The sequence below is a fragment of the Ochlerotatus camptorhynchus genome, unplaced genomic scaffold (genome assembly GCF_037179485.1).
Source record: "Ochlerotatus camptorhynchus isolate MF236.1 unplaced genomic scaffold, CSIRO-AGI_Acam_v1.1 ptg000100l, whole genome shotgun sequence".
Classification (NCBI taxonomy): Eukaryota; Metazoa; Arthropoda; class Insecta; order Diptera; family Culicidae; genus Ochlerotatus; species Ochlerotatus camptorhynchus.
In genome coordinates, this window is record NW_027040590.1 from 624,406 (window position 1) to 650,722 (window position 26,317).

A 26,317-nucleotide genomic window follows, 5' to 3' on the forward strand; every position below is an offset into this window, starting at 1 on the left:
GTAGGAAACGCTCCACGATTCCGACCAGGTACAAATTCCTCTGCTGTTAACAACAGTCAGCGAGGAACAAATTCTACATTCGTACCCGTAGGTACAAATATCTCCCCTGCTTCAAATTTTTCATCTGTACCTACTCCCCTCGCTGCTAACAATGTTCAGCGAGTTAATGGAGCTACCTATGCTGCTATTGCAGTGGGTAGAAATCAAAATACTAACCAACGTTCTAACGGAAATTTTGACAATTTTGACTTAGGAAGCATTACTGCCCCTAAAATGGAATTTTTACAGAAATCATTAATTGACATGATTTCTGATATGCTTAAATCTAACTCCATGTTTGATGCTATTCAAACTGGAGTAAAATTTGCAAATAATATTGTCATGACTTTAAAATTCAGTAATGGATTTTAAAGCATTAAATATTGTAAATTGGAATGCTCGATCTCTTAAAGATAATGAAGACGAGCTATTTAATTTTTTGAGAGTTCATAACGTGCATATTGCCGTTATAACTGAAACGTTCCTTAAACCTGACCATAAGGTTAAGAAGGACGCAAATTACTTGATTTATAGAAATGATCGTCTTGATGGACCCTGTGGTGGCGTTGCCATCATTATTCATAGACGAATCAAACATAAAATTCTTTCTTCATTTGAAACCAAAGTTTTTGAAACTTTGGGAGTTTCTGTTGAAACAAAATTTGGACAACTTACGTTTATAGCTGCCTATTTGCCATTCCAATGCGTAGGCCAGAAAAAGAATTTTCTCAAGGGTGACCTCCAGAAACTTACCCGTCATAGGTCTAAATTCTTCATTATTGGTGATTTTAATGCAAAACACCGCTCATGGAATAATGCTCAAAGCAATTCCAATGGTAATATTCTGTTTGATGATTGTTCTGCAGGTTATTACACTATTCAATATCCAAACAGCCCAACATGCTTTTCTTCTGCAAGAAATCCCTCAACTATTGATTTGGTCTTAACTGATTCATGTCAACTTTGTAGCCAATTGGTTACCCATGCTGACTTCGGTTCTGATCACCTTCCAGTAACTTTTGAAATATCCCAAGAAATAATTTGTAATCCCAACAGCTCTACTTTCAATTACCATAGAGCTGATTGGGAGCAATATCGAACATTTATGGAATATAACTTCGATCCAAACATTCCTTTGCAAACCAAAGATGAAATTAATTATGCTCTTGAATCTCTGACTACTTCTATAGTTGAGGCAAGAGCTGCCTCAGTACCAAAATGCGAGGTTAAATTCGATTCAATTATAATAGACGATGATCTTCAGCTCTTGATCCGTCTTAAAAATGTCCGTAGGAGACAATATCAAAGAACACGCGATCCTGCCATGAAGGTTATCTGGCGGGATTTGCAAAAACAAATTAAAAAGCGATTCTCTGCCCTGAGGAACAAAACTTTTGAAAATAATATTTCTAAATTAGACCCGAGTTCCAAACCCTTTTGGAAACTCACAAAAATTTTGAAAAAACCTCAAAAGCCTATTCCAGCGCTTAAAGAAGGTGGTAAAATTTTGATCACAAATTTGGAAAAAGCTCAGAAACTTGCTAAGCAATTCGAGCGTTCCCATAATTTCAGTTTGGGTCTTACTAGTCCTATTGAGAATCAGGTTGCTCGGGATTTTCTGAATATTTTCTCTCGGGAAAATATTTTTGATGATTCCTGGGGGACTGATTTGGACGAAGTAAGGTCTATAACTAAAAAATTTCAAAATATGAAAGCTCCAGGTGATGATGGAATTTTCTATATCCTCATCAAAAAACTCCCAGAGAGTACCTTGTCTTTCCTGGTAAAATTATTTAACAGATGTTTCCATTTGGCATACTTTCCTGATAAATGGAAAAATGCAAAAGTTGTTCCAATTTTGAAGCCGGATAAAAATCCAGCTGAAGCTTCTAGCTACCGTCCAATAAGTTTGCTTTCTTCAATAAGTAAACTTTTTGAAAAAATAATTTTGAATAGAATGATGCTTCACATCAATACGAACTCAATTTTTGCAGATGAGCAGTTTGGATTTCGCCATGGGCATTCAACTACTCATCAACTCTTGAGAGTTACCAATTTAATTCGTTCAAACAAATCTGAAGGCCACTCAACTGGAGTTGCTCTTCTAGACATAGAAAAAGCATTCGACAGTGTTTGGCATGAAGGTTTGATTGCTAAATTGAAAAAGTTTAATTTTCCACTTTATATTATGAAATTAGTTCAAAATTATTTAACTGACAGAACTCTTCAAGTAAATTATCAAAATTCCAAATCTAATCGACTACCTGTTAGGGCAGGAGTTCCTCAGGGTAGCATTCTTGGGCCTATATTGTATAACATTTTCACTTCGGACCTCCCTGATTTGCCTCAGGGTTGCCACAAATCTTTGTTCGCTGATGACACAGGCATTTCCGCTAAAGGAAGAAGTCTTCGTGTTATTTGCAGCAGACTGCAGAAAAGTTTAGATATTTTCTCTTCTTATTTACAAAAATGGAAGATTTCTCCCAACGCTTCCAAAACTCAACTTATAATATTTCCACATAAGCCTAGAGCTTCGTTTTTGAAACCTAGTAGTAGTCACATAGTCACTATGAACGGAGTTCCAATTTCCTGGTCAAACCAAGTGAAATATCTTGGATTAATACTTGACCAAAAATTAACTTTTAAAGATCACATTGAGGGCATTCAAGCCAAATGTAACAAATATATTAAATGTTTGTATCCTCTTATAAACAGGAAATCCAAACTTTGCCTGACGAATAAACTTCTAATATTTAAACAAGTTTTTAGACCGGCCATGCTTTACGCTGTGCCAATATGGTCTAGTTGTTGCACTACCAGGAAAAAAGCACTTCAAAGGATTCAGAACAAAGTTCTGAAAATGATTTTGAAGTTGCCTCCCTGGTACAGTACTACCGAAGTACATAGAATTTCGAATGTTGAGACTTTAGCACAAATGTCCAACAAAATAATTAATAATTTCAGGCAAAAATCGTTGCAATCCTCAATTGCAACGATTAATTCCCTTTATACTTAGATAAGATCTGGTTTTAGTTTTTAGTTTTAAGATATCAATTGTTATACTGACATGCAGGTTTAAAAAACCTGTTTAAAATACTGAATTGCCAAGACATGAACAATGTAAAAACACTTAGATATATATCATAACAATTAAGGCTGGTACGTTACTGCAGTAACTGGAGCACCTAGGTTAAAATGAAATGTAATTTATTTTGAATTTGGAACAAATAAAGAGTTAAAAAAAAAAAAAAATAAAAAAAAAAAAAAAATAAAAAAAAAAAAAATCCTTTAACAGGTCGCTTAAATCCTTTAATCACTATTGTTTAATGTTTTGTTCATAGCTTACAACAAATAAGAAAGTTAGTTGCATGAACTACTATTCGTAAAGAATGATGGTCCGTGAAAATAAAGAAAATCATACTTTAAAGTGTCTCAGACTGTTCCATCAGTATGCTGTTGACACGTATGTTAAAGTTGAAACTGAGCGATTAACATTCATACGTCTGAATCAGAAAAAAAAACTGCGATCCGAGGAATACATTCACCTCCGAGATGCTATCAAAGCAGACGGAAATGCGAACAATGTCGGTTGATTGACGATACTTCCTGTAACGTACGTTGGGAGTCCGCGACATAAGCATGAATATGCGCAAGAAAATTGTGGGTCGCTGTCTTGATCTATCGTCACCGTGTGATGTGATCCGCTTGGTTCCGAAAGGAAAAGATGTCTCGAACATGTCGTTCGTTTCATTTAAGATCGGTCTGGATCCATCGTTAGAACAACGTGCGCTGCTTTCGTCGACTTGGCCGGACGGACTGGTATTCAAGGAATTTGTGGACCAGCCAAAAAACTCTCGCCAAACTTTGAACTAGCCAGTGGACAACGATCGAACACCAATTTGTACTGCGGACGGCGGGAACCCTAGGGTTCCCTTCAATTCGTCTCCTCATACACTCAACCGTTTTATGTTGCAACCTGGTGTATCCCCAGTCGATCCTGTATGGCTTTACTACCAGAACGTCCGAGGTGTTAGGACTAAAATTGACGACTTGCTTTTGGCTGTTATGGAGTGCAATCACGACGTCATCATACTGACAGAGACTGGATTAAATGACTGCATCGATTCTCTGCAAATTTTCGGATCATCGTTCACCGTATTTCGCTGTGATCGCTGCCGCAGGAACAGTGATAAATCGAGCTTCGGAGGTGTACTGATTGCAGTCCATCACCGTTACCGCTGTACTCAAGTTCAGACGCGCCACGGTGAAAGATTGGAACAGGTGTTTGTTGATGCTGTTATTGGTCGTAATCGTTTGCTGATTGGTGCTGTGTACATCCCTCCTGACCGTAGCCGTGATGCAGAGCTGATAGATGAACATGTGGCCTCCGTTCGTGAGCTGTGTGACAGCGCTTCGTTTGATGACCAGGTGCTGGTATGTGGTGATCACAACCAGCCCCGCCTACAGTGGTTGCAGAATGCAGACGGCGAGGTGTTTCTGGCTGCAACGTCAACTGTACCTCCAGTAAGTGCTGCTTTGAGTGATGGAATGGATTTTTTGAATTTGTATCAAGCTAACTGGATTCGTAACCATTCTGATCGAACGCTTGATCTAGTGTTTTGTTCAACCAACTGTGGGGTAACCGTTAATGAGGCTGCTGTTGCACTGTAGCCTATAGATTTGCACCATCCTCCGCTGGAAATGTTTCTTCCCGTTCAAGCCAGGTGCCAGGTGACTGTGAACCTACTCTTGATTTTGGCAAGATTGACTACGGCATGCTTCGAGAGTACCTTTCTACGATTGACTGGGCTTGTCTGAATTGTGAGGATGTTAATTAAATGGCTTCAAACTTCTGCTCTATTATTCAACAGTGGTTGAAGAGGAATGTTCCACCCACTAGACGTCCATTTTCGCCTGCCTGGAGTACGCCACTGCTGCGAAAGTTGAAACACGAGAAAAATGCCAAACAACGTAAGCATCGTGCTCTACAGTCGTCTGACAGCAAGCTTGGATTCCAACGTGCTAGTAAGGCGTATCGCAATTTGAATTCAGCTTTGTACAAGGCTCATGTCATGAGAGTACAGACTAATCTTCGGAGAAATCCAAAAAGCTTTTGGAAGTTCGTCAATAGTAAGCGGAAAAGTTCATCTGTACCGAGCAACGTGATTTTTGACGACGTCGAAGCGAAATATTTTACTGAAAGCTGTTCGTTTGCCAGATTTTTTTGCTTCTGTGTTTGACCAAACTCCTGCCTCTGAAATCGAAGCTGAGTCTGCTGCTTTAGACATTCCCATGGACTTCATTAGTCTGTCGACATTCGTAGTTACTCCTGCAATGATCATATCTGCTGCCAAAAAGTTGAAAAGTTCGCTTTCTGCTGGTCCCGACGGTATACCATCGATTTTTTTTTTGGCCGCTGTGCTGTTGACTTAGCTGAGCCACTGTCTGCAATTTTCACCCGGTCGCTCGATGAAGGGGTTTTTCTGAGGTATGGAAGCAGCCATTTATGTTTCCCGTCTTCAAAAATGGTGACAAGAAAAACGTCAGGAACTACAGAGGAATAACGAGCTTATCAGCTGCGTCAAAGCTGTTTGAAATAATTGTGAGCGATATGATTCTACGCCAGTCGCACAGCTATATTTCTACCGTTCAACACGGTTTTATGCCTGGAAGATCGGTCACGACCAATCTACTAAGCTTCACCAACACTTGCATAAATGCTATGGAAAGCAAGGTTCAAGTTGATGTCATCTATACTGACCTGAAGGCGGCTTTCGACAAGATCGATCACAATGTGCTGTTGGCTAAACTGTTACGTCTCGGATCATGCTCTAAGCTAGTGTCTTGGCTGAACTCTTACCTAACGGGAAGGAAACTCCGCGTTAAATTTGACTCCTGTGTTTCTTCGACCTTCTGCAATACATCCGGTGTTCCCCAAGGAAGCAACTTGGGACCATTATTGTTCACACTGTTTTTCAACGACGTTGCTTCGAAATTAGGCTTGGACTGCGTGAACATCTACGCCGATGACCTGAAAATATATTTAGTTATTCGCTCAACTGAAGATTGCCGCCGTTTGCAACATCTTCTAGACCTATTTTCTGACTGGTGCCATCGGAACAAGTTAATTATTAGCGTACCGAAGTACTCTGTTATGACCTTTCATCGTTCAAAACAACCGATATTGTTCGATTATCGCATCAAGGGTACTTCACTTAAACGAGTTGAAGTGACTACTGATCTCGGAGTTGTGCTGGATCCAAAACTGACGTTCAATTCTCACTACACTTCCATAATTGCCAAGGCGAATCGACAGTTGGGCTTTATTTCGAAAATTGCAAAGGATTTTACGGATCCATATTGCTTGAAATCTTTGTATTGCGCGCAAGTACGGCCAATTCTCGAAACCGCTTCTGTTGTTTGGACTTCAAATGATGTTTCCTGGACCTTAAGGATTGAACGTGTCCAGCGACGATTCATCCGGCTAGCACTGCGTCATCTACCTCGGCGCGATCCGTTGAACCTCCCTGCCTATCCCGATGGATGTAGACTGTTGGGCATGGACACCCTTGAAAGAAGGCGAAGACTACAACAGGAGACATTCGTGGCGAAGTTGCTAAATGGTGAAGTCGATTATCCCCGGCTACTTTCTATGTTGGACTTCCGTGCTGCTCAACGTCCTCTTCGGCAGCGGTCACTACTACAGGACAGATTTCACCGTACTTTGTTTGGATATAATGAACCAATATCGTCGATGATTCGAGCTTTTTCGTCTCTTTGAGTTCGGCGAAACTTCTGGTCGTTTTAAAAATAGAATTACTAGTTTGTCAATTGTGTAGCTGTTTTGAAAATGTATTCTCATATTCATTAAGACCATATGTCAGATGAATTACAAATAAATAAATAAATAAATATGTACACCATTACGGACGACCCGATTTATTCGTAACATTCACCTGTAACCAACAGTGGGCCGAGATACGACATGAATTGTTCCCAGGCCACTCGCTGGTTGATCGGCATGACGTAACCGCACGAGTCTTCAAACAAAAATTGAAATCGCTAAAGGATTACATCGTTAAACATTACGTTTACGGCGAAATGCGGCGTTGCATGTACTCAGTGGAGTGGCTAAAACGAGGATTACCACATGCTCACATTCTAATTTGGTTGGTTGAAAAAATTAGACCAAATGAGATCGGTGCAGAAATTCCCGGTTCACAAATAGACCCGAATTATTCGAAGTTGTAACAAAAAATTTGTGATGATTTGAACAAGAATTCGCCATGTATGGTTGAGGGAAAATGTTCGAAAAGATATCCACGGGCATTGCTGGTAGAGACTATTACTGGTAATGATGGATATCCACTGTATCGTCGTCGATCTACTGCAGACAACGGACAAACAGCGATCTTTAAAGTAAATCAACAGGAAATTGAGATCGATAATCGTTGGATTGTGCCGTACTCGCCGCTACTGTCAAAAAAATTCAATGCACATATTAACGATGAGCATTGTAACTCACTCAAATCCATCAAGTACATTTGTAAGTACGTCAATAAAGGCAGTGACATGGCGGTGTTCGGATTTGGTACGGAAAATTCAAACGATGAAGTCACACAATGCCAAATGGGCAGTTATGTGAGCAGCAACCAAGCGATTTGGAGAATTTTTTCCTTCGCCATACATGAACGACATCCAATCGTTGTACGCTTGGCAGTACATATGGAAAATGGCCAAAAAGTATACTTTACAACAGACAATGCATTTGAACGTGCTGATCAACCGCCGTCAACTACATTGAGAAGTTTTTTCGATACTTGCCAGAATGATGGTTTTTGTCTAAAACGGTGATGTACGCAGAAATGTCACGATATTACACGTGGAATCAATCAACGAAGCGATTCCAACGCCGGAAACAAGGAAATCTCGTTCCAGGCTACTGATGCATTGGGAAGGATTTACCCAGTTCATCCCACAAACGACAAATGTTTCTATTTGCGTTTACTGTTGATCAATGTTCGTGAACCCACATCTTTCGAAAATGTACGGACTGTGGATGGTGAGTATACTTTTTTTTTTGCACCGTGCCCATTTTTCTCAAATCAAATGATTTTGATAGGTGTATTGTGTACAACATATCGCGAAGGCCTGTCAGCGTTTGCAATTGCTTGAGAACGATAGTCACTGGGATTACAATCTCGGTTATGCAGTTTAGTTTTTTCGGCTCATCCACATCAGATTCGCACATTGTTTTCTATAATCATTGCAACATGATTTCCATCGAGACCAAATGATTTGTGGATCAAATACAAAAACGAAATGTCTGATGACATTTTACATCGAATGCGTGTCAGGACATCGAACCTTGACTTGCTAATGAACGACACGATTCAAAACGAGGCTTTGATTTTCATAGATAACATGTGCTTGATGATGTCTAATAACTCTTTGACTCAATAAGGCATGACATCGCCCGATCGTCCAATGCACGATGCATTCAATCAAGAGCTGGAGCGAGAACAGCATTACGATCGTGAAGCTTTGAGTAATACATTTCAAGTGAACATCTTGTTACTAAATCAACAGCAAAAATGTGCATACGATAGTCTCATGAAATCCGTTAACGATGAAACTGGAGGCAATTATTTCTTAGATGCACCCGCAGGAACTGGAAAAACATTCTTGATTTCGTTGATTTTGGCATCGAGTCTTGTGAACGAATCCGAAAACGAGTGCCAAATCGCACTGGCACTTGCATCATCCGGCATTGCAGAGACTTTATTGGAGGGAGGTCGAGCAGCTCACTCCGCTCTCAAGTTGCCGTTGAATATGCAAATCAATGAAAATCCAACCAGCAACATCTCCAAAAACTGTGCTATGGCAAAGGTTTTGCAGAATTGTAAATTGATCGTATGGGACGAATGTACAATGGCACACAAAAAATCACTAGAGGCCTTAGATAGAACCATGCTGGATTTGCGCAACAATCCACTCCCATTTGGTGGTGGATTAATTATGCTGGCCGGCGATTTTCGGCAAACTTTGCCGGTCATTCCAAGATCAACCACGACAGATGAAATCAATGCATGCTTGAAACAATCGAATTCGTGGAGACATGTTAAAACAATGAAATTATCAACAAACATGCGAGTAGCATTGCTGAACGACCATTCGGCTGAAATATTTTCAAAGCAATTGCTGGATATTGGTACCGGAAACACACCTTTTGACATTTCCACCGGCCTTATTTCATTTCCAACAAATTTTTGTCGATTGACTACGTCGAAGGCTGAACTCATACAAAAGGTGTTTCCAAATATTGTACAAAACTACAATAATCACGATTAATTAAGCGAACACTCGATTTTGGCCGCACAAAATAAAGATGTCGACGATATGAATTCAACAATTCAAAACGAAATTTCTGGCCAGTTACACTCATACAAATCTATAGATTCCGTTACAAACGAAGAAAATTTCGTGTACTACCCCACTGAATTTTTGAATTCATTGGAATTACCCGGATTGCCACCTCACGTGCTGCAGCTGAAAATTGGATCGGTAATTATAATCACCTCTAAATTTTTCATTTAATTGTACAACTAACAAAACATATACATTTTTTGTTAATGAAGGTTATAATAATGCTGTGGAATATCAATCAACCTCGACTTCGCAATGGTACCAGGTTGGTTGTAAAGAAACTGATGAACAGCGTCATTGAAGCGACAATTCTTAAAGGGAAGTATAAGGGTGAGGACGTTTTAATTCCGCGCATTCCAATGATACCAACCGATTTGCCTTTTGAATTCAAACGTGTGCAGTTTCCGGTTCGCCTTGCCTTTGAAATTACTGTAAACAAAGCGCAAGGAGATTCATTGGATATTTGCGGATTGGATATTTGCGGATTGAATCTGGATTTTCCATGTTTCTCGCATGGTCAGTTATATGTTGCATGTTCACGAGTGGGCAAAAGCTCTGCATTGTTTGTATTTGCTCCAGACGGCAAACAAAACAAAAAATGTCGTTTATTCTAGAGCACTTCAATGATTAATCTGTATAATTTTCGAAAACAATAATACTCATTGTTTCTTTAAGTAATTAAACGTAGGAGTTAGTATAGATCCGTTCAGTATTATTCATTTTTCAAATATTACATCCCGGTAAGTATGTAACAGCAAAGCATACCCAAGTAACGAAAAATTCCGCATTCAACGATTAAAATCACTTCCAAGTTCCGTAAAGTTCAAATAAAGTTCCAACCAAACCTTCAAGTTCTATAAAGTTCAAATAAAGTTCCGACAAAACTTTCAAGTTCCATAAAGTTCAAATAAAGTTCCGACAGAACTTTCAAGTTCCATAAAGTTTGAATAAAGTCCCGACAGAACTTTCAAGCCACACGAAGGAATCCGCACAAGTAATTTCCTGTATTCGAACCCGTGTATTCGGCATGCGATCTTCGAACGCTAACCACTGCGCCATAAATGTGTTTGAATACCATGCGGGTAAACATCAATTTAAAATTTATCAAGGTGTTGTATTTCGTATTCAAGTCAGTCAGCTGGCACTGAAAGCTCCAACAGTAGGCGGGACAACAGCTCACTTTTTTATATCTCAGATGACGCAGCGTTTCGTGCTGGGGCTCTCACGCAGAAGGACTGGGTTTAATTCTGCAAACAGCTCCAATTCTACTACTTATGCTGATAAATCAATACACATTGATACCTTCCTTTATAAATAACTTTCATAACGTACGAACTAAATCTCGACTACTATTTCGAAGGGGCGTATCAGCTGTTGTAAACACTGCATTTAATAGTCGTTTTGGCGTAACTGGTCTCCCACGCATACTAACACTACTATCATGTAGGGGTAAATTTCCCCTATCTGATGGTATTGTTAGCATGCGTGGGTGAGCTACCAGTTACGTCAAATCGACGATCAAATGCATTGTTTACAAAAGCTGATACGTCCCTTCGAAAAAGTAGTCGAGAAATAAAGAATTGGTGTTTTATAATTTATTTTCTAAAAGTTCCGTTCAAGTTCCGCCAGAAGCTGCTTAGAATGCTCTTCAATTATGATACCGGAACTTTCAAGGTCCTATAACGACTTAACAATGAGGCTGCTTAGAATTCTATAGACCACCACCAACCAAGCTACTTAAGCCACAAATAGCCTTTTATCAGAACTTTTGGTTACTTGGGTAGAAACGAGTTTATTGCTGCACAAGTCAAGAGTCGAAATTGATGGATCCAGCTATTGTAGTAAGGAAGTTACAATGGTTCAAAATAATTTTCCCAAATCTATCAAAAACAACATTAAAGTTTCCCAAAACATTTTATTCCGAATAATCCGGAAATCATCACTCAGAGTAATCAATTGCCATGAATGCCAATGCTCTGAATTTGTAATTTTTTGCATCATTTATAGCATGAGCTGCTCTTCCATATAAATACTCTCACATCAAACTTAGCAAGGTATAACTCACGATCAAAGAAGGAAATAAATATTGAATGCTTCCATTTATTTAACGTCGGTCTCTGTTCCGCAATCTAGTGCCAATCACCGACGGACATCGATTGCCATCCATTGACGGCAACCGAATGTGCAGGAAGGCAGCTTCCACACCTGCGTAGGATATCGCACCCATTCACAACACACATGGGCCGGGACCAACGGCTTTACTTCCCTTCCGAAGGAAGACGTGACCAGAGATTTATATGCCTCAGAAAAATCCCACCGACCTCGGCTGGGGATTGAACCCAGACCCATTGGGGTGTTAGAAAGCAGTCACGCTTACCACTACACCACCGGCGCCGGCATAAATATTGAATGGATCATTATTCCTTCTTGTAATCATGAGCAGTTCTTTCATATTTGTACTTGTATTTGTATTTGTATTTGAATAATAAAACATCAAAGAAAAAAAAAACAACATTAAAGAAAAAAAAAACAACATTAAAAGGTTTTCAAAATAATGTTATTTTGAAAAATGTTAAAAGATCAGGAAACCATAAGAAACTACTTCTTAAAGGTTAAAAAGGAAATAAACTTTAAAACAAAATCAGAAACAATTTTGAAAAAAAATGTCAATTAGTTATTTGAACCATTTATCATCATTCAAGGCAGTACGAAGCTTGCCGGGTCAGCTAGTAATAAAATAAATTTCAAATTGTTACTTCGGTTGTTAGAACGTGATCAATGACATTGTCGATTGTATTGAAAAATTTCGTGGATTTTTTCCATTTAAAAATGTTACCGATAATAAGTAATACTTCAACTTCTTAGCTCAGCAATGATTTAAAGATGTTCGGCTCCGTAATGTTTTTTTCAACAGTGGTGTCTTACCATTATTAAAAAAAAAGAAAACTTTGGTAGAAATAATCTTGAAAAGTTCAGAAAGTTGCAAGAAAATCAAATTTTTATGTGGATCCTATTCAATTTTATGGGTGAATTTTTCCAGTTATATTTGAAAAACTATTGGCAATCCTGTATGTTAGCTCGGTATGCAATATCGCGGCAGCTTTGTCCAGCTTTGCCCAGCTTTGCGCAGCTTTGTGAGAATTTCCTAATTGGTCTGGTATTTAATCTCAACTCAAGAATCGTACAATGACTAGAGCACAACCTGGTACATCTCAAGATTAACATTACACTGCATGACTGCATATACCAAATAATTATATTTCACACCTGCCAAATATTGGAGATATGGTGAAGAGTACGTCTTTTCGTCACTTTCTCGTAAATTATTCCATAATCTCCAATTAATCCCATCAACACGTCTGCACTAAATCCACTACCATTTAAGAACCCGCATGCACGTCGTAAAGCCAATCGCGGGCATACCGCCCACTGCACTCACCTCCACCTCGACGCCGCTGACCGTGTTGAACACCTTTATCGGCTGTGGCTCCTGGGGTGTGTACCGGTAGAACTCCCGTTTACCCTTGTACCACTTGATTGTGTAGAGCCGTTCCTTGTCCTCCATCTCGTAGGTGCAGTAAAGATGTGCTGCCTCACCTTTCCTGATCGCCGTCGGCACCGTGACACGGACATTACGTAACCCGAGTGATGATTCTGCAAGAAACAAGGAAAGATGGCTAAGGTTAGATCTCAGGAGCATAACAACGACGGCAGTGCAACCGTGCTTGAGTGGGTTGCGGGTGACTGAAGGGGAGGAGGAAAGTTGTTGATTGTGTATCTTGCCGTATCCATTACATGTCATGTTCGGTTATGGTTCAGTAAACAAGCAGGTACAAGCGAATCAATATCGCCTCTGGCTGTTTGTGGACTAATGTGTGTACAGATCAATGAGAATAAGCTAGATTTAATTACGAACGCTGTTGTAAGTCGTAGCCATCACATTCTCATGTAACTGGACATTTTCTTTGTTACGGAGCGTCGGGGTCATTTATTCAACTCTATATTTAAAATAATCTTTGCAATTTGTTGTCGTTGCCTCACAAATCTAGCCAGTCAAAAATCTGAACTGTAAACTTGCATTTCTTTTCACACCAAACTAGGAGCTTGAATGCAAAGAAGGATGGTTGCATACAATATTTGGAATATTTAATGAAATATCTTATAACTTTAAACGATGTAGTGACACATGATTGTCCTGTTTATGAGCATCACATTGAACAAAAAAAAATCACTAATTTTTCGAACTGTCCCCTTTGATGAATTACTTTCTAACATTACTCTTCAATTAGTAAACTTCCTCTTTGTGCGAATGACACTGTCTCACTTCCATCGCGCATCATTTCCGATCCAAGCAAGCAGTGAGTACCCTGTCGAAACCGAACGCCTAATCCAATTTTCCCATCCTTTGACACATTCAAACACACACACACACACACATTCGCATGAACCAACATCCGGAGCTCTTGTGCAACAGAGGAACAGAGATGTGCATAATCCCTTAATTAAATTTGCATTTAATCCTTCCAACTAACTAAAGGCAGTCGGTGGCAGCAACTGTTGCACTCACAAGAAACGAATCCCGGCTTTTGCTGTCTTAAGAAGCGGTCGGTCGGTGGTGCACTTCGGCTTATGTTCCACGTCTCCTTCAAGAAGGCTTGATGCTCTTGAAAGATTTTCCTCCCTCCGACACCGCACTGAGCTAAAGAGCTTTTTTTTCTGCGCTCACATCCATTTGAAGGTTTTCTTATGCGGCGTCTTACTTTCCTGTTCTGTTGCACTGCATGTTGTAAAAAGATGACTAACATGCAACTGCAATTTGCACGGCTCGTGCTTTCCGGGAACGTGAGGAGCGAAAGAGAATGAGAGATGGACGAGTTGTGCAACCGAGGATGCCTTTCTTTCGATGCTCTGAGGAGTAATGGTTGGGGTCACACACACACAAAATGATGGGGCTGGTGGACCGGGTTTTGCCTTTGCATCAGTATTTAAGCAAAAAAAAGAGTTAATCGGCTCTTTTTTTGATTGATTGAACGCACAAAAACAGAATTGAGTGTACTCAAACTATGGCATTAGCGCAGTTCCACGCAAACTGACGAATCGATTTTATTTTTCTCTCGCAGAATTTTATGAAACTTCACCTAATTGTTCGCTAGGGGCCATGAACCAATTTTGTGTCGGAATTCAGCCATTTTGATTCTCACCTAATTTTTCAAAATGGCGTTTTCGATATTTTCCAACAAATCATAGCATGAAAACTGCTCATCCAAACGGAACAACGTCTGAAACAACATTATAGGTAATTAACCATTTGGCAACATTCAAAGTGTTTTTATATTACTTCATGCGCGAAGTTTGCGATTTTCAGAGTTGGTTTGAAATGCTATCTAACATAAAGCTTTAGTGTGGTAATTTATTACCTAGAGAATGACCTTAGAAGAGGGTAGGTGGATAGTTCCGTTAGAGTACGGCAGTATGAAAATTGAATAGAAGTTGAAAATGAGCGAAGGGCCCATGCATTATTTATGTCACGCTAAATCGAGCAAAAAATTACCCCTCCCCCCTATCGTGACGTTTTTCCTATACCTAATGCATTGCTTGTCACAAAATCTTAGACCCCCCTCTCCCCTTAGAGTGTGACATAATATATGCACTAGCCCGAAGGGCTTTTCCCTGTAGATTTGAAGACATACATCTCCGCTTACATCGTACGGGTTAGGCAAAAGGAGTGTGTTTGACTTTGTACTGTCGCATTAATGGCCCTTCGCTCATTTTCAACTTCTATTCAATTTTCATACTGCCATACTCTTACTGAACTATCCACCTGCCCTCTTCTAAGAAATTTTCTCTAGGTAATAAATTATCACACTAAAGCTTTATGTTAGATAGCATTTCCAACCAACTCTTCATGTTGCCAAGCTTTTGCATTCATTTTCCGTCAGATGTCATTGTTGTTATTTGCGGTGACAGCGATCGGAAACTACGCATAATCTGTTTTCCTTTAATTGATCACAGAGGACAGTGCAGTGCAAAACATACCTGGTGGCCAACTCTGCACATCTTCATCTATGCCAAACGCTATGCCAGGCTATGCCGAACGTGTCGAAGTAGGCCGAAGTGTGCCAATCAAGGTGTCAATATCCCATGAGTTTGGCATCCCTAAAGTTAAAATGACATTTGTGATTATGTTTAAATTCTTATTTTCGCAGCAGGAGGTGAAAGAGAAACTGGAAGCTATCAAACCTATACGGTGTTTTGAAGCAAAAACGACTATTCCACAAGATTCTGACTCGATGTCAGTTTGAATGACTTATTTCTTGAACGTGTGCAGGAACGAAATGGTAACGCCACCAGCATCCATTAAACTCCCCTACTACTAAAGTAAACAAATAACTCGAACAGACGGAAAGATGAACAACGTTCATGTCATCGACGCGTTGAGTATCGAGTGCATCCCTGCAAGAAGATCACTCGTAATCTTGAAGGAGCCGCATTATTGTCTATTTTACACAATTTATCATATCATCCTGTCATTTTCCACAGAGATGGTGCTGTTCAGCTGGTAGGAAGTGATAAAAATCTCCATATAAAAATTGAGAGAAGTGGGAATAATTCGCTTTCGGTGCATATTCAATTAAAAAAAGTAAACAACCTAAATAAATTAGTCAGGAACTTTGTCATTCAGTTTTTTTTTCTCTGGAAATTATTGTTCAACAAGCTATAATTAAATAAAAATGATATTTCCCCACACATTTTTACCTGCTTTACTACCAGTCCACAGAGAGCCAAAAAATTCAAATTTGAGAGAGAAAATATGCGATATGTGATTTCCCTTTCACAGATTACAAAATAGAGTACCTGACACTACAAAACATATCTGGTACCTCTATATATGCATTATGATTAACATTCGAAGTCCCTCCTTTTTTACATATTCTGCAGAAAAGATACTTTCTGCCCCAGTCCATTCATTAAAATCGGGGGGAAATTCTGTGAGGGGTGAGCTATTTTGTATGCTGAATGTGTGAAAAAGGAGGGACTTTGATTATTAATCTAAATGCCTGTATTTGTATTTCTGTGTTTTGACTGCTATATTGCACTGAATTTTCAGACAGAACTCAGAAATATAACTCAATTATGGCACTAAAATAGCTTCCACATGACCATCGAAATAAATCGCGCACTTTTGTCCACATACTGTTAACAACGCTTAAATTTGTCGTCCACATCGAACTTGCTCTTGCCGGTGAAAAACTCCAACCTCGGAATTTGCTTAAAATCGGCTTTTATATACGTTTCGTCGTCCATCACACAGCAGCCATATTTTGTCAGCATCTTCTCGTAGAGCTTCCGTGCCCGAGTTTTAGCCGTCGATTGTTGCCGCTCATCGCGGTTTGGGAAGTTCTGTACCTTGTATGTATGTAGTCCAGCTCTCTTCTTTGCATTCTGGACGTAGCTCTGCGACATGCCGATCTTTTAAGCCAAATCACGGCTTGAGACGTTGGGATTTGCTTTAATCATCCGCTTCACCTTTCCCTCCGTCTTTTTGTTCTCCGGGCCCGGTTTTCTTCCAGCTCCTTTGCCGTGGTCCAACGTCAACCGCTCCTGGAACCGCTTCAACACTCTGGAGACGGTTGAATGGTGAATGTTCAACATTTTTCCCAACTGCCGGTGCGACAGGTCAGGAAATTCCAGGTGTTTGGAAAGAATTTGTTCTCTCAACTCGCGTTGGTTCACCTACATTTTCGTTCAATCGAAAAACACGACTTCGAGTTTGACAGCATGTACACAATACACATCAATGAGAAAGTGTGCAAAATTTGATTGATTTTTACCCAATGGTAAAAAAGTTATACCCTGTTGAATGTGTCGCAATAATTTCGTGTTCACCCTTTACTACCGATATGGTCAAAACAGTACACTGGAGTCGCTTTTTGCGCGGTTTTTTTTACACGGTTTTTACGCGTTTTTTTACACGATTTTTTCACACGGTTTTTTACGCGGTTTTTTACGTGGATTTCAGAATTTACGCGTTTTTTTACGCGGATTTCGGAATTTACGTGGTTTATCGTTATATACTGGAGTCGCTTTTTACGCGGTTTCTTTACGTGGATTTCGGAATTTACGCGGTATTTATGCGGATTCCGGAATCTACGCGGTTTTTTTTACGCGGAACGTAACACCCACGTGAAAAGCAACTCCAGTGTATTCGTTTTACCGTAACGCTGAAGCAGACTACAGTCGCTCAAATTAAAAGTCACTCAAAGTAAACACAAAAATACAGGTTTCCAAAGCTTGTAGACAAAATATCGTAGTTGGCCGTGCAACCAGATTTAATTTTAATCTCTGCGTGCGTCTTCTATAAAACATCGTCTCTGATTGAAACCAAGCGTTAGAAAGTTTTCCAAGGTGGGAGCAGTACGAGCGAAAGTCGAAAGTGAAATATGAGATTCACGAAATTAAAACCGCTCGAGCCTAAATGGATACAAAATTCGCAATGTCTACTTGTATGATTTATTGTTTAAGTTTTAAACACTTTAGAGTTGGATGCAAATACAAACTAACCAACGATTAATTTCTTGAAACATATTATTGAGAAGGATATGATTGATGTGTCTGAATCGAGGGCCCCCTCCAAATTAGACCCTGAGCCCTGACTTTAGCCCACCATCGCCCTACCGTTAATACGGCACTGTTCATAGTGATTTGTAGAGATATGAAGGGATCGGTGGTTTTTGCTTAAAAGTTGCTTCACATTAAAGAGTAGCGAGGTTTGAACCAAGGGGTAAGTCACTCAGTACATTGTGCCGAAATTAGATTCGGCACAGCTTGGGCACACCTTCGGCACAATCTCGTAGGCATTGGATTGTTGAAAATAAAATGGGAGCACTGCTGGACAACTGCCATTGAAGTTACAACATTACTTGCGGTTTGACTGACTGTGGAAATCAGACTAGCAGTTCACTTATAGATCTAAGTACGAAATGCAGGTTCTAGATTGGGCTGAAGAGAAAGAGGCAGCTTATTAGACTCCATTAATATCCTTAGTTCAAATAATGCTGCAACTCACACAAAACAAACTACAGAAGTCTATTCATCATCCTCTATAGTCGGTCTTCACCAATGTTCCTCACCTGTTCCAACGGCCGCTGATAGATCGTTGCTTTTCACATCACGAAAGGTTAGGTTTCTGGTCTGCCTTTGAGGTCATTATAAATCCCTAAAACATAGGATTTTTATTATCCTATGAACACAAAACACCAACATTTCGTACATCTGCAACTTCCCGCGTTATCCTCAAGCCGATTTATCGTTGCGATTTCAAACCAAAACATTCAAGGTGTCAGAATTATATCGGGTTGCCGGGATGGATATTTTACAAACAAACGCAGCTTGCTCTATGACCGGCACAATCGGAACGCTTGCGGCACACTGACAAAAAAGATGACCCAAGACTGGTGTGCGGAGTGACCTACTCCTTGGTTTGAACCTAATTCTTATGGTTTTTCCGTCGTTTATTTCTTAATATGACCACATTAATAATCAAATCGATTCAATTTGAATTGCTCATGTGTACAGGCTTAAAGTTCCGATAGTCATAGGAAGCTCGGTGACCTATTAGTGACCGTTTTTGCTTTGCGCTTAGAGCATCGTCAGTAGTTTATGTTTAAAGTATTTGATAATTATTTCTTGTACGAAAAAACAGTAAAAAAACCAATCTGATAGTGATTTCCAAAGTTATTCAAGTTTAGAGCTGTCTTTCCGTGACTCTCAATAAAACCCGTGTCATGAAGTTTTTTCAGAGCTTCAGAGGGCAGCAGCTCCGAAAACATGCTCCGAAAGAACGTCGGGGATCCACTTCGACAATTTCCAACCGATTTCATCCATTAAAGGCTCATTTTCTCCAGTTTTTAATGGACTTTAAGAATAAATTATGGAATGATTTTTTGAATCTTTTTATCCCATTAAAAATGTTGATTAAAACAAGATTTTTATGGAAAATTCGCAGGAAAAATAAAAAAAAATGCTGTAAATTTTTAAATGACTTCAAAATTAAATTTTTAATTAAGACATTATATTCTAGTGAACGATAGCAAATTTATTTAGCTTCACTTTCATAAAAAAGACTTAAAATTGGTGCACTAGTTTCAAAGATATTGACATTTTAGTAATCGTACTTTTGTCCAAAATTCAAAAAATCAAAAAATTTGCATATCTCAAAAATGGCTCTACTTTAATTTTTTCTGACCACGGCATTGAATTCAACGTAGGATTTTGCATTAGAAACGTTGGTCAACCACTAAAGTTCACACTTTTTATGTTGTTTTGTAAACTAGTGTTATTAGTAACGTCTATGTTATGGCGATGCCTCGCAGTGGTCCGAAGTCAACCAAATCATAAATTGAATTTCAAAATACATATGAACGTTCGATTTTGTTGATTCTTCGTGGAAGTGCGAAGGATTTATCGGCTTCCATCAAAGCGAGTGTCACGTCAACACATATCTACCCATTCCTTTCTTGACCTGCGTTAGGGCGCGGCCGGCGATGGTATTGCCTAGTTTGAGATCACCGGTTTTTACACATTGAGGATGATTGCTAGTCTCAAGCATCAGGATTTTCCAGTAATTAAAGGATCACATTTTAGTCCTTGTTACTTTTTATGACTTGATAATAGTGACAAGACTCGGGTAGTGACTACCGCACCGTTCTGCATTTCTATATTGTAGGGGAAATGGCTCTAATGTTGGTCTATGGAGCTAACATTGGGCCCATCGCTAAAATCTGCTATTTATCAATTTTATCTAGATGAACGCGTCATTGGGACGATACTAATGGATATTTTTTGCCGCCATTGAAAATGTAGTCGATTGCTGAATTAATGTATGGGCCCATATTAGGGACATTTAGGCCGTATTACATACATTTAGGCCCAAATTACATACATTTCCCCTATATTTCAATTCAAAAATATTGTTTATGTTAAAATATTTCACATAATCTTTTTCCCTTTGTCCTTCTCCTTTTCCTTTCCCTCTTTTCTTTTCAGAAAGCGAGTAATGGCGCTATAGCCATAAGTCATAAAAGGCTACGACAAGAGTTAGCGATCGTGCCCCATGTCAGAAGAAAATGGAGCATCACTTAACCTTTCTAGCTTTGATGCTTCCAACGACCAACCAATCATATAATTACCAAAATCGGAACGTACGGTACGTGATGTCCACGTTTCATCCATTTATTGCATATGGAAGCATCGTGTTTTAATCTTTGATTCAAACAGGCCCGATGTTTTCTGAATCATCTTGCCCCTTAAATACTGCACAGTAGGCCTGGCCGTTTTGATGTGTGTGATGTGATGTGATATGATGTGATGTAAAACATATATCAAATAGACAAGAAAAATTATGTAGGCATATATATCATTTTCCAGGATGCTTTAAAGAACTGGCTGTGTTGGTGTTAGATTAAATTAGATTAGATTAGATTAGATAATTATTTCTTGTACAAATTTTGACCTCTAAGAAAGGTGCGTAATTTTGTCATTAGTATAGTGAAAATGAATGAATGAACAGGGTTACACAAAGATTTTACAAAATGTAGAACGATACAAGGCCTGAACTTATCAAAAACACATAAACTTGCTTTGAACCACCGCTTGATCTGTGTCGAATTTTGAGTGACCTCCCCTACTGAGCTGATGACAGTTGATAACAATGCTCTTTGTCAGAAAAATAATCTTAACAACCACAGTAGCAAACAAACTCTACATTTGCTGCCGATACTGTCACTCGCCAGGATACGTAGCTACATGACTTCCACGATCCATTTCCATTCTTTTGCGCCCTTCCTGTCGCCACTTGGTGTAACGGTCGCGTTACGGATGGGACACATTTGCCCATATTTTTTCGTCAAAAACACCCCTATCCTTCGCCCTTTGCCTCCACTTCATACCCCGGGTGGTGGCGAGTGGAGGGGGAGATGATGTGATGACGGGCCAATTTGATCAGCGTGCGAGATAAATATGTACACGAGCTTGGCATGACGGATCATTTATATTCCGGGTGACTGTATTTTTCACTTTTTTTTTTCGAGCTCGTTTCGACTCAGTGGTAGAGCACTGTTTAGAGCCTCCGGTGGTGGGAGGGCCGTTTGAAGGAGGCGTGGGATGACTTTTGGGTTTTCACTAGGCTGTGGCTGTGGCTCTAACTGTGGTTAGACGTTCGCTTGGGAGACAAATATCGCTTGTCATTGAACTTTAGGTACCCCTCGTCGAGTGTGCTGTTTGTTGTCGAGTTGGGAAAATATGCAAATCTTTCCACTCATAATCGCTACCGTGTGGCTTTTTTTTCCTACTCGGTATAGTGCTTTCTAGAAATGGAAGCAGTCGGAGCTCGGTCAGGGTGGAGCCAACGCATGTACTTGCTGTTTTCGCTGGTTGATGCGATAAGGCAGGACTCCCGCGGTGGGTAATTGAAATTCATTAGCTTGTTTAATTTTAAGCAGCTGCCGGTGAGTTGTAATCTGAATTATTCATTTGGGACTCACTACACAAATTTCACAAAACCCCTATCTGCACAAGCTGTTCATTGGCAAGTTTCTAGTGTGTATTATTACGCATTTGGAAATAATCCAGGGAAATTTAAAATATTTAAGGAAACTTTGTTTTAATAATTTACATCAAGTTGAGGTCTTTACCGCACAAGCAAATATTGTTGATTAATCGGTACTTGTAGATTACCATTATCCCCAAGCCGCAAACCACCACAAGCTGCACCAATTCCCCGAACTGGGACTTTTGCATTTACAACGAGCACAATCCCTGCCATAAATCTCATTCCACCACTCCCAGCAACACTGCGAAACTCATTAAAGTCTACCCTCGTTGCGCAGAACATGCACTAATTAAGCCACTTGACGTTACATTTCGCTTTGCTGTCTGATGTTACTCCGTTGAGAAATGTTCCACGTAAGCTTCCCGGAAAATCCCCACTCCATCCGCACAAAATGCACCCTAAACAAAAACCATTCCCCGCACAGTTCGGCACACTCGGCCACATTTATCCCGGGCTCAGTGCACAGTTACACAGCGAGTGCACAGCAGTCTGAAAAATACATCAACTTTATAATCAATTTATCTTCCTTAATTCATTTCACTCGGCAACTGCCACCAGTCAAACCGGTTGAGGATAATTTTCAGCTTCGCTCTTTATTTTTCGAGAACTGCTGCTGCTGCTGCTACTTGGAGTTGCCAAGTTTCAAGTTCCTGACAGTCTTCGGTGTCGAGTTCATTCTTGCGGTGTGGTCCCTCGATGCAATTAATCTTACATTTCCGCTTTTTCCAAAGCTAGTCAAGCGACAACAGCAGTAGCAGCAGCAGAAGAGTGCGATTCAGTTGCACTTTCAGCTCTTATGGGCGGTTGGGTGTGCCGTGCTGCAATAGCTGGACACTGAATGACGAGGCTTGGAGGTCGTGCGTGGTTGTCGCAAAGAGCCACCGTAGTAGGAGCAAAGCAGCTTAGAATGCTCTCTTGGGGCTTTCGTTTCGAAGGTGCAGAAAGTTGTATGGAGTTGGTTGGATTTTGAAGGATGATGGGGGAGTACATGTGTTTTATAGTGCTGCGAAAATCTCATGCTTGATTATTCACCAGTAAGTTTTGCCTAGTGAAATAACTATCGATGGTATTGTACTATCAGTTGTTATCAGTGTCGAAGTCAGAATCTCACCAAAGAACAAGATCACGCTTGATTTTCAAAGACCAAAATCAACAAGCCAACAACTGTGGATGATATTGCAAACTGTAACATCGCAGCCAGGGCCCCACAAAGTCACTTTCAATCGAAAATCGTCAAGTGACGATGAAGTTATAAACCATCACTTTCAGTTAAAAGTCATTCTGTCTTCTCTTCGAGCAGATCCCCGTCAACATCAACAGAACCACTTTCGATCAGTTTTCATTCTGTTTGTTTTGGCTTTACTCGTGTTCATTTCTTCTTTCATTATCAAATGAACTTACTATTGCATTGAAGCGAAGCTATTCGATCTGAATTCACGCAGTATTTTATGACTTTTTTTTTATTGTTCACTCGGTTCATTTAAGCGTATGCGCATAGATCTGTGCACGGGGATGTCAAATTTATCATTGTCGGGTGGTTTGTTTACCCGTCAATATGGGAATTTTTAGAAACGGGGTGACGTCTAGAGATCGAAAATTGATATGCGACGCCATTTTGAAATCCAGGATGGCGGCTTCCGACTTAAGACATCAATATTGCTATTTTTGCATTCGGTATGAAGTCTACAGATCGAAAATTGATATCAGGCTTGCTGAAACTCCTCAACTCACTGTAGGTTTAACAACACTGTCTTGTCCTGCGAGTTTAGCTAACCCTCACCTCGAGTGAGTGGCGGCAGGAATATGGAAGAAGTGAACAAAAGCTCTCCGAGGGAGAGAAAGAGTGAATTTCAGCGAGAGGATGATTTGACGTGAGGTGCGCTTTTTGAGACTCCGGACAGCGTTGCCAGATATACCGATTTATCGGTATTTATACCGATTTTCGAACTAGATACCGATATACAAGAATTTCGGAGAAAATTATTGCGTGAGACTTGTATCTTTTTGAATACCTCAAATTTTTTGAGTCTTTAAAATTCTAAAAAAATCATGTTCAAAAATGTCGTATGGATACTCCTTCGATTAATGTTTCAATTTCCTCGCCGTATTTGCATTCCGTGAATCGATAAACAGTCAATGGTTCTTTCTGGTAATTTTTGGGGAATCAGGAAATATTTTTTAAACATTATTTAACTTCCTGGATTTTCTTTGAAGTTTCATCTGGAATTTTCTATTTACGATTCCTCTCTGAAACTTATTTCGTCTTCCCTTGGAAGCTTCTTCAGCCTTCGCTCGAATGATTCAGGGATGCTTCTAGATTTTGATGACGGATCCACTGCGTAAACTTCTGAAAAGTCCAGACTTTTGAGTAAGTTTCGATAAATTAAAGAATGTTTTAAAAACTTCTGTTAAATTCTAAAACCCGGTCCAGCGAACACCAGTGAACTTAAGGAAACATCGTAAATATTTTGAATACTTCACAAGAACTTCTGGAAAATTTAATGGTTTTCAGAACAGTTCCATTAGTTTCAGGAGAAATAATTGAACTTTAGGAAGCTCCGAGAACATCAGGACAATCAGATCAGATCAATAAATTTCAAGGAAATCGTAAATTTTAAAGGAGTTCTGAGAAACTCAGGCAATTCCCGAAAACTTCAGCAATGTTCTGAGGGGCTCATGCAAATTAAAGGAACGTAAGGGAAGTTACACGAACATTAGCACATTGTGAGAACATTTTATGAGAAGTTTCGCGCTTTTAAAAATTAGAAAAATCGGGCAGATCAGAGAACTTCAATACTGATGTTACAATAAATTCAAGAAAATTGTGAAAGCGCTTAAGAAATTTCTTAGCCTTCAAAAAAGTCTAGAGATATTGCGTTAGTCTCATTATAATCAGGGAAGTTCCGAGTATTTCAAAGATGATCAGAGTACTCCAAAACATCCCGAGGAAATATGGAATTCTCCTAAGTACATTTCAGGAATGTTCCAAAAACTTCAGGGGCTTTGCGGGGTCTTCAGGGATGTTTTATGACCACTTGGAAATTTTTTTGGATCATTAGCACATCCACCAAGAGCTCTTTCTTCCAGAATTATGTCTTTGTTTCTTTTGACTGTTCCGTAACGGCTCTGGCTTCCGGCTTTCTTCAGATTTTTTTCCAATCTACCTTAGGAAGTTTCTTCCGTCTTCTCCAGAAAGTTTCTTCCGTCTTCTCCAAAAAATTTCTTCCGTCTTCTCCAGAAAGTTCAGTTTAACTTCTCCCAGAAATTTCATTCGTCTAGTTCTGGAATTTTGTCCAGTTGTTTTTTTACTTCTTTTGGAAGATTTTTCCGAGTTTCTTCTGGCTTTCCCTGGAAATGGCTACTTCTGGAATTTATTTCCGATTTCCAAAACTTTTCCTTCTTCCTTTGAATGTAAAATCCGATTTTCTGAAAGTTTCGATAAATTTTCACCAGAAGTTTCTCAATTGATGTCTTGGAAGTTCCACGGATGTTTTTCCGGCTTCTCTCAGAACTCTCCTCAAATTTCCTCCAGGAGATCTTTGTTATTCTTTCTCTGGATGTTGTTTTCAGCTTCCTCCAGAATTAGTATTCAAGCATTCCCCGGAGTTTTCGTCCGGAATTTTCCGATCATAGTCCAAAAGCTAAAATTTTCGCTTAGAAAAACGGCAAAAATATAAAATTATTTGAAATAGGAAGTACCGATAAATACCGATTTTTTTTTTAAATCCTTCGATACCGATAAGTTTTAAAACATTCTGGCAACGCTGACTCCGGATGACTTTTTTGTTCGACGCAAGAAGCTCAGAGTTCACCCAGAGTGAGAGTAAGAGCGTGTGATAGAAAACATGAACTGAGTGGCAGCAAACCTCACTCTCATTTTATCCTCCTTCGCTCATAAGTTCTGAAGCTCAGCGGAATGATTTGGCAGTAGGCGTTCTACTCCTCAGAAAAATGCTACACTCGGCTCATTTCAAACTCGCGAGCGAGGATCCATCAAGCCTGATTGATATGCGACGCCATTTAGAAATCCAAGATAGCGGCTTCCAATTTCAGGACAAGTGGGAAATATTGTCGAATACCCATTAAATTGGTATTTTTGGAATCAGGATGGCGTCTAGAGGCCGGAAATCGATATCCGACGCCATTTTGAAATCCAAGACGGTGACTTACGACTTTCGGAAAAGTGTCAAATACCCTAAAATACGGTTATTTTCAGAATGGGGATGAGACGTAGATATCGAA

General features: G+C 39.6%; 1 protein-coding gene across 3 annotated transcripts in view; it reads right to left on the reverse strand.

Annotated features, from left to right (window-relative positions):
* The window catches only part of LOC135698993 (uncharacterized), a 580,872-nt gene that overhangs the window by 135,399 nt on the left and 419,156 nt on the right, over window positions 1-26,317 (reverse strand). For all 3 annotated transcript variants that reach the window (XM_065219163.1, XM_065219164.1, XM_065219162.1), the window contains one exon: window positions 12,905-13,119. In XM_065219163.1, the coding sequence (XP_065075235.1) occupies window positions 12,905-13,119 (215 nt within the window). The remainder of the gene's footprint in view (window positions 1-12,904; window positions 13,120-26,317) is intronic.